This window comes from Ascaphus truei, chromosome 21, assembly GCF_040206685.1.
Source record: "Ascaphus truei isolate aAscTru1 chromosome 21, aAscTru1.hap1, whole genome shotgun sequence".
Classification (NCBI taxonomy): Eukaryota; Metazoa; Chordata; class Amphibia; order Anura; family Ascaphidae; genus Ascaphus; species Ascaphus truei.
In genome coordinates this window covers 8,680,906-8,693,003 of record NC_134503.1, presented here as the reverse complement: position 1 = coordinate 8,693,003, position 12,098 = coordinate 8,680,906, and the positions used below count along the sequence as shown (strand labels likewise).

The 12,098-nt window shown below is 50.6% G+C and overlaps 1 protein-coding gene across 3 annotated transcripts in view; it reads left to right on the top strand.

Moving 5' to 3' along the window:
- The first annotated feature begins 2,886 nt into the window (after positions 1-2,886).
- Positions 2,887-12,098, top strand: part of SNAPC4 (small nuclear RNA activating complex polypeptide 4) — a 43,612-nt gene continuing 34,400 nt past the window's right edge. Inside the window, exons 1-5 of one of the 3 annotated variants that reach the window (XM_075578871.1) lie at positions 2,887-2,928; positions 6,629-6,772; positions 8,665-8,705; positions 10,471-10,614; positions 11,759-11,884. In XM_075578871.1, coding sequence (XP_075434986.1) covers positions 6,634-6,772; positions 8,665-8,705; positions 10,471-10,614; positions 11,759-11,884 — 450 coding nt within the window. In that variant the 5' untranslated portion in view covers positions 2,887-2,928; positions 6,629-6,633. Of the gene's footprint in view, positions 2,929-4,387; positions 4,895-6,233; positions 6,773-8,664; positions 8,706-10,470; positions 10,615-11,758; positions 11,885-12,098 lie in introns of those variants that run through there. The other 2 variants (XM_075578872.1, XM_075578873.1) reach the window with 2 other exon arrangements.

Genomic DNA, 12,098 nt, shown 5'->3' with positions numbered 1-12,098 from the left:
CCCCCCCCCCCCCCCCCCCCCCCCCCAGGATTTTGAAGCAGGGGGTCTCCGCAGCTGACCTCCATTAATTTCAGCTCCGGGGACCCCCTGCTTCTGGAGATATTTGGCTCCGTAGGGGGTGCCAGTAGCCGCTCTGGCTGAGCCAGCTGGGGGTTAAAGTTTAACGCTCCCGGGTCACGCGGACCAAGAGGAAGCTGAACCTGATGATGTGGCGGCTTCCTATTGGCAGGCAGGGCGCGTGAGCTGTGAAACTCCGCCCTTACGTGATCCCTGCCAGCCAAGCGAAACGGCTACCGGCAGCCCCTAAGTGGGTAAGTATCTCCGGAAGCAGGGGGGTCCCGGTGCTGGAATTAACGGGGTTCAGCTCCGGAGACCCCCTGCTTCAATCCTGTGTAAAAACAAAAACGATTAGATTTCGGCTTTCGGCTTTAAAAGCAGGAACTGCTTGTGGGGCAAAAAACGAACATTATGTGAGTTCAACTCATACAGGCTTCATGGGGAGGCGGCTGCTCTGTAGGGGAAGGCACCAAATGTGACCTGTTGCTGTACTGCTGACGTGTAAGTACTTTTTATGAATAAAATATTATTCAACCTTTTGAAATACGTCCCCTGCGTCTTGCGGTGCCACAAAACCAGGAGTGTAAAATAGGGTCGTTAAAAACGTTTCACTAACGGCGGCGGTAGCGACACGATGCATTTGGGTTTTGGAAAATGGATTCGGAAATGTCGCGGCCATCTTGCCGCGACCTTGTCTGCCGGCGTTCGGCCACAGAGAGGACGCTACGCCATGGGACGCTAAGCCGCCGGCAGCTTCGCCAAGCTGAGTTTATGTAAGGGTTAATTTAGGGGGCGAGATGAGTAGCAGCTAAGGTTAGGTCCCCGCTGGCTACTGCCGCCCCACTAGGGGGCCGGGCCCGCTGCGAGGGGGGGCCGCCGCGCTGCGCCAAGAGTGTCTCCTGCTCTCAATAGAATTGAGAGCAGGACTCGCGATGAAGCGCTAGGCCATGCCCCCCAGAGGTTCAGCCAATGATGGCGAACCTACCGGGTGATGTCATGGCCGTGCCTCCGCCACGCCCCCCTTTCCTTCTGCGGCTCCCTGCAGACCGGGAAATTGGCTATGTAACCCCTTAGGCTGCGTCCATAGAGCCTCAGCCCGCGCTCCTCCGCGCTGATGCTGAGGCTCACCTGCCCGGTCAGCAGCGATCCCATGGACTGGCAGGCGAGCCAGCGTGCGCGATCAGGAGGCGGGGCAGTGACGTCGCTGGGCCAATAGCCCACGCCGCGTCAACGTCACGGTGCTGTGACGTTGACGCTGCTTTGCTGTGATTGGAGGTTGAACATCCCAACGCCTCTGCACGCCTGCGGACGCTCGCGTGAGCCCCCTCTAAAGACATCCTCATTGAGGATGCCGGGGCTCATCGCGAAGCGTCCGCACGGTGCAGCGCTGCCTGTCCTTCCATGGACACGCAGCCTTAGAAGGGGGGTTACACATACATACATACTTGAGATGAATTGTTATAAGGCATCCCAGAAATGTCCAACAATGAGCGGTGCAGAAATATATTCAAACTGAAAATGGTATATGAAACTTGTTTTCTGAAGACAGAGCGTGTCCCATCCCTAGATCCGCACTCAAATGTAATAATATCAGAAAGTCCTTTGGGATCATCCGTGCCAGGTAAATAAACATACAAGTATATAGCGTAATAGTACAAACTCTGATGAAACAATTATACCAGCAACTGGCACTTCTTTGTAATAAAAAGGTTTATTAGAACAAAAACACACATCAAATAGCAGTTGTGTCAGATAACTGTTGCTGCGGTCCCCAGAGGGTGATTTATCAATGGTCTCTCTGAGGGGGGGGGGGGAGGCTATGAGTAGAAATAAAGAAATAAGCAACCCAGGGACGACTTGAGTGTGAAAGTGAGTGCGATCGGGCCGGTCTTCTCCATCGCTCCTCTGAGTGTGTGCGGGACAGGCCAGGCTCCTCTGTGAGTGGGCATGTGTGGGTCAGGGCAGGTATGTTCCTCTGTGAGTATAGGAGTGTGACAGGACAGACCTGCTCCTATGTGAGTATAGGAGTGAATGGGATAGGACAGGCCTGCTTCTATGTGAGTGGGGCAGGACAGGCCTGCTGCTCTGTGAGTGGGTCAGGACAGGCCTGCTCCTATGTGAGTGTAGGAGTGAGTGGGACAGGACAGGCCTGCTCCTATGTGAGTGTAGGAGTGAGTGGGAGAGGACAGGCCTGCTCCTATGTGAGTGTAGGAGTGAGTGGTACAGGACAGGCCTGCTCCTATGTGAGTGTAGGAGTGAGTGGGACAGGACAGGCCTGCTCCTATGTGTGTAGGAGTGAGTGGTACAGGACAGGCCTGCTTCCCTGTGAGTGTAGGAGTGAGTGGGACAGGACAGGCATGCTTCCATGTGAGTGTAGGAGTGAGTGGGACAGGACAGGCCTGCTCCTATGTGAGTGGGACAGGACAGGCCTGCTCCTATGTGAGTGTAGGAGTGAGTGGGACAGGACAGGCCTGCTCATATGTGAGTGTAGGAGTGAGTGGGACAGGACAGGCCTGCTGCTCTGTGAGTGTAGGAGTGAGTGGGACAGGACAGGCCTGCTCCTATGTGAGTGTAGGAGTGAGTGGGACAGGCCTGCTCCTATGTGACTGTAGGAGTGAGTGGGACAGGCCTGCTCCTATGTGAGTTGTAGGAGTGAGTGGGACAGGACATGCCTGCTCCTATGTGAGTGTAGGAGTGAGTGGGACAGGACAGGCCTGCTCCTATGTGAGTGGTTCCTTTTGAACACAGCGCCTCGCGCTGCCCAGTCTCCCTCACTGGCTCAAGTGGCTGAGCCGCGCATGCGCGGAGGACAGAGCGGTCGAAGGGGGAGGGTTGCGCATGCGCGGTGCACCGGGGAGGCTGGAGCGGGAGGTGAGTGTGAAGAGTAGTGACAGCACGGGCTGGGCACCCAGCACTGCTGTCGCGATAGAGACAGGGTAACCCCGAGGATAAATGGGGTAGGGAGGAACGGAATTAAGTGAAGGGTGATCCTGGGGCAGGTAGCCCGCAGCGTGTGTGGTGCCCTGGGGCAGGTAGCCCGCAGCGTGCGTGGTGCCCTGGGGCAGGTAGCCCGCAGCGTGTGATGTGTCCACGGGCAGGTAGCCCGCAGCGTGTGTGGTGCCCTGGGGCAGGTAGCCTGCAGCGTGTGTGGTGCCTTGGGGCAGGTAGCCCGCAGCGTGTGTGGTGCCCTGGGGCAGGTAGCCCGCAGCGTGTGTGGTGCCCTGGGGCAGGTAGCCCGCAGCGTGTGATGTGTCCGGGGGCAGGTAGCCCGCAGCGTGTGTGGTGCCCTGGGGCAGGTAGCCCGCAGCGTGTGTGGTGTCCAGGGGCAGGTAACCCGCAGCGTGTGTGGTGCCCTGGGGCAGGTAGCCCGCAGCGTGTGTGGTGCCCTGGGGCAGGTAGCCCGCAGCGTGTGTGGTGTCCAGGGGCAGGTAGCCCGCAGCGTGTGTGGTGCCCTGGGGCAGGTAGCCCGCAGCGTGTGGTGTCCAGGGGCAGGTAGCCCGCAGCGTGTGTGGTGTCCAGGGGCAGGTAGCCCGCAGCGTGTGTGGTGCCCTGGGGCAGGTAGCCCGCAGTGTGTGTGGTGCCCTGGGGCAGGTAGCCCGCAGCGTGTGATGTGTCCACGGGCAGGTAGCCCGCAGCGTGTGTGGTGCCCTGGGGCAGGTAGCCCGCAGCGTGTGTGTTGCCTTGGGGCAGGTAGCCCGCAGCGTGTGTGGTGCCCTGGGGCAGGTAGCCCGCAGCGTGTGTGGTGCCTTGGGGCAGGTAGCCCGCAGCGTGTGTGGTGCCCTGGGGCAGGTAGCCCGCAGCGTGTGTGGTGCCCTGGGGCAGGTAGCCCGCAGCGGGTGGTGTGTCCGGGGGCAGGTAGCCCGCAGCGGGTGGTGTGTCCGGGGGCAGGTAGCCCGCAGCGTGTGTGGTGCCCTGGGGCAGGTAGCCCGCAGCGTGTGTGGTGCCCTGGGGCAGGTAGCCCGCAGCGTTTGATGTGTCCAGGGGCAGGTAGCCCGCAGCGTGTGATGTGTCCAGGGGCAGGTAGCCCGCAGCGTGTGTGGTGCCCTGAGGCAGGTAGCCCGCAGCGTGTGATATGTCCAGGGGCAGGTAGACCGCAGCGTGTGTGGTGCCCTGGGGCAGGTAGCCCGCAGCGTGTGATGTGTCCAGGGGCAGGTAGCCCGCAGCGTGTGATGTGTCCAGGGGCAGGTAGCCCGCAGCGGGTGGTGTGTCCTGGGGCAGGTAGCCCGCAGCGTGTGTGTGTGGTGTCCTTTTTGTGGGGGTGTTCTGGGGCAGAATGCAGTGTGGGAGTGCCAGGGGGGCAGATGTTATGCAGTGTGGAGGTGTCCTGGGGCAGAATGAGGTGGGTGTGCTGGCTCATACTGTGGGTGGACGAGTGAGGTGTCTGCCCCAATTTTGTATCTCTTAGATTTTTGTATTCCATCACCAACATAATCCCAACACTGTTACTATATCCCAATTACTACACTATTAAACGGCAGGATTTAAAAGGTCATCTCATCTTCCCATATACCTCTGTATGCTCAGTGCCATGACTAACCTTTCTTTTTAATACTGGAGAAGTGTGTGTTCGTTCGGCATTTACGCGATAAAAGATAACGTGGTATTAATGCCTCGATCTAATCATAGTTCTAAGGATACATTTTATTTAAATTAATTTTTTTAAGGATCTTGGAGCTAAATAGGTTCAGGGGTACTTTGCATTCATGTGTGTGTACAGCACAAGTCCCTGCCCCTTAGAGCACATTTTGGGGCCTGAGGCACAGGAAAATAAAGGTCCCAAGCAGCTGGATATCCCAATGTCAACAAAATATATCCCGTGTCAATAGAAAACCGCCAGGTACTTTTTTCTAATAAGAATCAATCAATGTCCGTGTCCTCAGTCCTCAGCATGCATCGTTACTGTATTTAGAATACTTCAGTACTAGGGAAAAGTATGTCTTCAAAAAACGGGCCTGGTCTAGAAGGGCCTGATGATATGGGAGCGGTTTTGCAATACTATAAAACAGCGTGGCGTTTAGCGGAAACAGTGAGAGCTTATCCACCTGTGCTAACCAGTTAAAATGTTGGTTCCCATGCTGGTGATTTTAGGAAGGCTTGAAAAAAAAAGAAGTCCTATAATAACCCTCTGGCGTAGCCTGCATGTTATGAGGGCCGTCACTTTGTAGGGCACCTGCCCGGTAGCACTAAATCGCGAAACCAACCGATCACGTGGTTGCGTGCCACGAGGCCGCTGGCACCTGAGTGCCGTAATGATGTCCGGTGGACGTCACGGAAAGTGCCACCCCAGGGGCCATCGTGGCGTACACCGTACCGTCATTGCTGTCCGCAACCCAGAAGTGATCATGCAATCGCTCTGAAAATCGGTCACGTGATCCGGAAGGTCCGTGGCCACGGAGGTAGCACGACCCGCTGGTGCCGAAAGGGTTACGTCAGGGGTCCTCAAATACCCCCCCACCCCTCCAACAGATCAGATTTTAAGGACATCCTTGCTTCAGCACAGGTGGCTGAGCCACGGATTGAGCCACCTGTGCTGAAGCAGGGATATTCTTCAAACCTGACCTGTTGGTGGTCTTGAGGACTGGATTTGAGAACCTCGGTGTTAATGGTCATATGCTGTAGTGGCCTGCAACACATTACTTTAAAAGGCACTGAGAGGGTTAATATCTCATTTGAGGGGTGGGGTGGTGGGGGGGGGGACACAAATGAAGATATGATTTTAGTATGTTGCTTATTTTTGCTAAGTTTTATATGAAAGTCATCAACAGAATCCCATTAAGTAAACACAGTGACGATGATACCACAATCACTGTAATACTAACACATGAACAATTGTGTATATCCTTTCTGGTGATAAACATGTTTTTATACGAGTTAAACTACTGAGAAACGGGGGGGGGGGGGGGGTTAAATAATCTAAATACGTTGTGCTGGGAGCAAAAAGAAAGGTTAAAAACAATACATTAGGGAGTGTGTGCACCCACCAACATGCATACGTTGCTCAAAAATATATCCTTTCCACTTTAAAAATGTCAAACATGTTTAAAAATGTATTGCAGCTCCAAACATTCCCCCCTCCCCCCTCTCTCATACAAAGATCGTTTATATGTAGACCATGAAAACAAGAGGTGCATTGTGGGTAATTCATGCTAATGGATGCATGGGACAAGCCACACCCATTCTGCATGCAGGCTCCGCTTTCAGTTCTTATCTGGCCAGTAGCACTGGTTATTCATCTCCTTGTATGCCTTATGCAAAGTAGTATTCATATTAAGCCTCTTGGCCCGGTGACGCGTTGGTGTACTGCATGCAGAGGAAGGCAAGCTGTACACTAATCCTATTTGCATGTGCTCACCCAGAATGCATTTCTGTCTGACAAGCTGCTAGCACACGGCACGCAGCCCTGTTTCAGGAACTAAACTGCACAGTCATTTCTTTTGTGGTGCCTGGTTTCCTACGCAGACTGTAATAAGTGACTTTAGGATTAAGGGCACAGGGGCACCTCACCCTTGCCCAGTTTTTAATGCAGTTTGCACAGCTACAAGATCCCAGAACCTCTTCCTTTTGTCTACAGGCACCATGGCCGCCCAACATTTAAGTGCAGAGAGAGAGAAAATCCAGCGAGAGATTGACAAACTGGAGAGGAGTTTGGGACCCAGTGATGCAATGATCGAAGTTGTCGTCTCCGAATCCAGTCTGGATTCGGATTCAGATGACGGTAAGTACCGTATCCTGTTCCGGGTTTCGCCAAGCTGTACCACTGCAAGGAATCAAGATTTTCTTAATCTCGATCTTCTTGATCTCTTAACCTTTTTTTTTAAATTGGGGGTTGGGGGGGGGGGGGGGCGGTCTCCATTTTAAACTCCCGGGCAATTTAATCCAACGCTTCTATCTCCTGAGCGACACAACGGATTTTAGAAATAAAAACAGTGTTGGAAACAGCAAGAAAGGAATTGAATTTAAAAAAAATAACAGGTGATGAATGCAGACGACTGCTTTAACCCTTTCACTGCCAGGGGGGCCCTCTAGTAACAAATCCCCACCCCCCTCCCCCGATATAAACTTGTGACATAAACCCTTGCTCTTTTTTTTATTTTAATTTGTTATTATTGTGTTCTGCCAGTTTTCCACCTTTTTTTTTATTATTTTGTGGCTTTTTAAAACAAAATTTATGGCGATCTCGGTTAATTAACCGTTTGAGTGCCCCCAGGACGTAGTGACTGTCCTACCCAAGGAGGGGTTTTTTTTTTTCACCTTAGATGGCGTCCTGCGTACCCATGGAGGGAATGACACCCCCCGCCCCGTAGGAAAACGGAGGAAGGGGGACTCCTACCTTTCAATTTCCTGGGAGAATGGCCGCCGCGGTCACGTGACCGCTATGGAAAGAGGTCACGTGACCGCACTGTGCCGGATGGTCTGTGGCACTCTGGTGCTGCGAACCCTGCGTCACTCAAAGGGTTAATGTTTGAGGATGGCAACAGCCATTTTAATTTCCCAGGAAATGTATGTCTCCAGAATGCAACTGCAGTGTTTTTTTGCTAAATACAGCCGTAAAAAGACTTCACAATGGTAAAAGGGGAAGGAAACCCCCCCCCCTTTTTTTTAATGCCGATTAGAATTGTTGCTTAATCTCCTCTCCCCCCAAAACACCTTCTTAAAGCTTCAGTCCGCGCTGATCACCATCTCTTCTTGCCCCTTCCAAAGCTGTTTTTATTTTTAAATCTGATGCTCGGTTCAGGAGGTAGAAGCGTTTGAAATATTAAGTTTCCGGGATGTTAAAATGGAGCCCAGTGCATAAAGGTTTCTATGGTAACCTCGGGTGCTGGAGATAAGGAAAATCCTGATTTTTTTTTAACACTAGGGAAAAAAAATTGATATAAAATAAACTCCGCAGGACATTGCGTCGCGATGTCCTATCCTTCGCCTGCTGTCCGCAGCGCACCTGTGGCCAAACGTCCTAGACATCGGGGGGGATGGGGGTACGATGCTCACATTGTATGAGCTGAACAGATATAGGTTCCTGGGAGAGATTTGCAGCTTTAAGTGGCAGCCGCAACAAATCCGCTTTTCAGAATACGGTCTGGGACGTTTGGTCGCGGACGCTTCGTTAAGCCGCCGCTCGCCTCGTCGCAGGGACATCTCGCCGCCAAGGTCAGTCCCCTAACCTTCGCCTAAAATCCTTACCCCCCTAACTCCCAATACTAATAAATGCTAACGCACTTACCACCGCGTCCGCGGCGAGATGTCCCTTTCCGTTTAGAATGTGTTTGTTGGGAATGTTTCGGCTTCTCAAGCATTGCCATCTATTTGTTAAATCTCGTACACTTACAGTGTTATATTTAGAGACTGAGCATTGTTTGGGGGGGTTCTGGAAATTGATTACTACCATACAGGAGGGCAGGAACTCTTCTTGTGTAGGGGGGGGGGGGGGGGAGGTGCCGTACATAGGAAATCTGTAACATACATTACCATAATCTCTACATGTATAACCCCCCCCCCCCCCCCTCATGCTGCCAAATCTATGTCTGGCTCGGCAAAATACTGTAAGTAAAATGACCACAGTCGATCAAATACTCAGAGTAATCCTGTTTTTTGTTTGCTCTTTTACAGACGATTTTGAGCTAGAGGACGATGTGGATGCTTTTCAAATGGTAATATATCATTTTTAGAGTTGAGCTTGCTAGCAGAATAGGAGCGTAGAAGAGCACACACCGAGCCCCTAATCGTGTAAAACCTTCTTTAATGATGAAAATAGTGAAGTGCAACAAGATTACCAGAAATTAACTTTAAAAGTTTAAAGTTTCTGGGTTACTTCAGTGGGGAGGACCTGCGGCATTTGTCCTGTCTCCTGTGTGCAGCGTTTCGCGCCACGCGGTCTGTCTCCTAGGAGATATCGGCTTCGCCGGCGTCCGTTGTCCTGGTGACGTTGGAGTGACGTCACTTCCGGATTCCCCTGCGTGTAGACAAGCGGCTGCTTCAGCTTGCAGCCGGATGGCTGCGCCCGCCTTCACATGTTTACGTGTGAATGCTCCTACGCGTTTCGCAAGCCTGATTTTTGCTTCGTCTGGAGCATGAGTGATGGGGCCTGTATAAGGAGTATTTATTGGCCTGTGACATTTTAACCTTTAATAGTATTCGTGCTAGAATCAGTAGCAGGGCAGAGAGAAGAGACGGAGGAGAGCAAAGTGGAATCAAGAGCCGGTAGATTAATAGAGCTCAGGTCTCTGCAGAAACGAGGTGGAGAAGTGAGAGAAAGGGAGATGAGATGATGGCCAGAGAGAGGAAAGGGTGAAATGAAGAAATCAGAGGAAAGTTTTTTTGTGAAAACCAGGTCCAGGTAGTGACCGTCCTTGTGGGTGCTGGCTGCAGTCTATTGGTGAAGGCCAAAAGAAGAGGTTTGAGAGAGAAAGCGGGAAGCGCAAGGGAGAGAGGGGTCATAATATGTGAGTTGAAGTCCCCACGGAGAAGAACAGGGGAGTCTGAGGAGAGAGAGCAGGAGAGCCAGGATTCAAAGTGTGAGACAGAGACAAGGGGGATGAGTAGATCTGTACAGTAGAGGTTAATACAATTAGGGAATTCCAAAATGTTTAGGATAGACGGAGGTCTGTCCTAAATACTAAAGAGAGCCCAGAGGGTTTACAGCGGGTAGGGAATGGGCAGGCTAGGTGGGCCAGGTTTTCTTGTCTGCTGCCAAATTGTGTTTTGTTTTGTGGTTTTCAGTCCTTACACAATACAGACATGTCTAAAAAATACTCTGCTAAGGGAAGTGTACCCTTTAGGAAAGCGTCTGACACTAGGCAATTTGCTTGGATCAGACATTTTGACATGCTGACCGCTCTAGCTGATCTTTGCATGCTTCTTGTTATGTTATTGGTCTCCTTATTAATAGCCATGCTAGATAAAGAGACAATCCAAGAGCTTTATTTTTTATTGTTTACATTTTATTTGGTCTTTTTTTGCATGTGATTGAAGCAGGGGGGTCTCCGGAGCTGAATCCCATTTATTTCAGCTCCCGGGACCCCCTGTTTCCAGAGATCCTTACCTCTGATTGGGTTGCTGCTTTAATGGTGTTACAGGTTTTTATCTGCTTTCCTTTATTTTACTATAAACTGAAATGCAAACTCTTTCTGCTATCATTTTTTCTGTCTCCCCCTCTACATTTTTCTTGAGCCTCAAAATTAGTGACACAGTAAGCTGTGGGTTGTGACATCCCAGGGTGTTAGAACAAGGGGTTCTCAACTCCAGTCCTCAAGATCCTCCAAACAGGTCAAGTATTTAGGATATCCCTGCTTCAGCACAGGCGGCTCAATCAGTGGCTCAGTCTTTGAGGACTGGCGTTGAGAACCCCCTGCCTTAAGACGCTCATTTCCATTACCAACCCTGATGCAGAAGACCTCTATTTGACTTCAATTTCAGGATGATGGAGAGGATGACGGCAGTGAGAAAAGCCTTCCCAACAGCCCGGAAATGTGTTTACAGATGAACCTGGTGTATCAGGCGGTGATAGAAGAGAAGATTCAGGAGGTGGAGCTCTTAATTGTTCAGAATAAGGAGCAGCAGGTAAGGAAGCAGAGGACCAAACCCATCGATGTTTGTTCTGCGACCTCCTGAAGGGTAATAATACTCTTTAGTATGAAAAGCTACAGACCAAGCAATATCCTACATGTGTGTTTTTTTCTTTTTTTAATAAATCAGTTCTGTACTTTGAGAAAATACTTGTACCATTATTTTTTTTAAAACAATTCTGATTTCCGTTTTAAACGTATTATAATGTAACAAGCTTTTTGTTTCTATAGCAATCATTTACAAAGTCACATCCCCTTCCTCTTCTGAAACAGTCTCTGACACACCACTTTTTTGAGCCCTGCCCTCTCTAGCAGTGCACCAATTGTATCTAGTGACTGTCTGGTCATATGATCTCCCCCTCAGAACTTCGCACATTTGGTCCTCTTCTGGACAGCCATTTAGTGAACCCCCCGAGCCGAATCTTCGCCGACCGGCAAATTACATATCATTGTGTGGATTGTATTACTGCACATATCAAAGGGGAAAATAAATTTTAAAAAAAAAACAGCTTGGACTGCTGCTGTAAGCGCGACTACACAAGTTAGGCCAGCTGAGCTCTCAGAACATAACGGTTTGGAAATGGAATGTTTATCTCCATGCATTGTTTCTGATATAATGTAAATAACGACGGCAGGCACCGCTGTCTGCAACAGCTCACTATTTATACATTAAATGCTTACTATCCCTTCCCAAAAACCATTAGAGGACCTATCACCACGCGGATGGACAAAGCATTAAAGATGCGTGAATTTCTTTGAATACCTTTTATGATATTTTTGAAAGCGTGAAAAGCCCAGTCCCGTGATACTTAGTCCTTAACCAGGCCCCAATAATTGGGAACTTGTCATTTTTTTGCAAAATGAACCACGTCACACTCGCACAATCACACTCACTCACTCACACACACTGTTGCTGGCTTCTGCCAGTGTTTGGGGTAAAAGATGCTTCCTGATCGAGATAGCCACGTCTGGTGTTTGCGGGCTACGATGATTATTTCTGCAAGGCTTGCCAGCTGCGGCTGTGCGCAAACGTTTCAAACAGTCACCGTGGTATTCCATCCACGTATCCGAGTGTTGTGGCGTGATGGGTTTGGAGTTGCGCGGCGTGGAAGACTAATCGCTAACCCTCGATGTCTCAGGAAGAGCTGTTGTGGGAGCTGGCGGGGCGGAAAATGTTGAAGAGCGGAGAGACAAAAACGCACCCCATGAATGTCTTCCTCGGACACTTCAGCAAGCCATATTTTAAGGATAAAGTCACAGGAGTGGTGAGTGTATTTCTATTTTGATATACATGTCTCTTGGGGTAAGTGGTAATTGATCCTATGTAATTGGTTGGTTTCTCTTCGTTGATTGTGACAATCTGTCTTTAGAGAAGCTGAAAATAAACACTGAATATTTTGCTCTTGCAATACAAGTGGCACATATACCCAGTTTGATTAAACAATGCTAAGCCTTAGTGCACCTTATTCTCTACAATTG